Consider the following 619-nt stretch of genomic DNA (forward strand, 5'->3'; position numbering starts at 1 on the left):
CTTGAATTAACGTGGAATTTGTTATATTTATAGTCATTAGAGATAAACTATGCCTTCCGCCAACTATAACGAAGAAATTCATGTTTATATAGGTGGTCTGGAAGTTAGTTAGTTAGGTTTAGGTAAACATTGCACCATTACAGTTTCCACTACAGTACGTTGTACTTACGAGCAAAACGAATAACAAATGAGAATGTACGGCAACACATGCCATGCTGAACGACTATAAAAAAATAAACCCAACTCATCGTTTATTTACGCTTTATTAGAACAAACATCTCTGTGATAATCTGTTATCTTCATCAATTAAAGGTTTATAGTCCGGTCAAAGCGACATGAACGACGAGTATAGTAGCGGTGCGCGCGTACGCGCTCGAAACAGCGCGGTGGAGGCAGCAGTTCTAACCGAGGGGGGAGGGGCCGTCGCAAACTGCAGCAATGGATGGTGCCAGCAGGGGTTTCACCACGCTCCTGGCCGCTACGCTCCACCGAAGCGCCTCGAGAGGAGGCGTGTACGCAATAGCGTACGTGCATCATGTCGTTCTGACCCTACTATAACTGGGTCAAAAAGACATGAAGCGGCTGCGTTCGAAATGATGCGGTGGACTATAGCGGTTCG

At 45.6% G+C, this 619-nt stretch overlaps 1 protein-coding gene across 1 annotated transcript in view; it reads right to left on the bottom strand.

The window, feature by feature from the left end:
* RB195_003646 (uncharacterized protein) overlaps window positions 1–214 on the bottom strand; it is a gene marked incomplete at both ends in the record, with an annotated part of 4,075 nt that extends 3,861 nt beyond the window's left edge. Inside the window, 2 exons of the mRNA XM_064201386.1 lie at window positions 49–97; window positions 170–214. Coding sequence (XP_064057266.1) covers window positions 49–97; window positions 170–214 — 94 coding nt within the window. The remainder of the gene's footprint in view (window positions 1–48; window positions 98–169) is intronic.
* Between the last annotated feature and the right edge of the window lie 405 nt (window positions 215–619).

The sequence above is a fragment of the Necator americanus genome, chromosome IV, assembly GCF_031761385.1.
Source record: "Necator americanus strain Aroian chromosome IV, whole genome shotgun sequence".
NCBI lineage: Eukaryota > Metazoa > Nematoda > Chromadorea > Rhabditida > Ancylostomatidae > Necator > Necator americanus.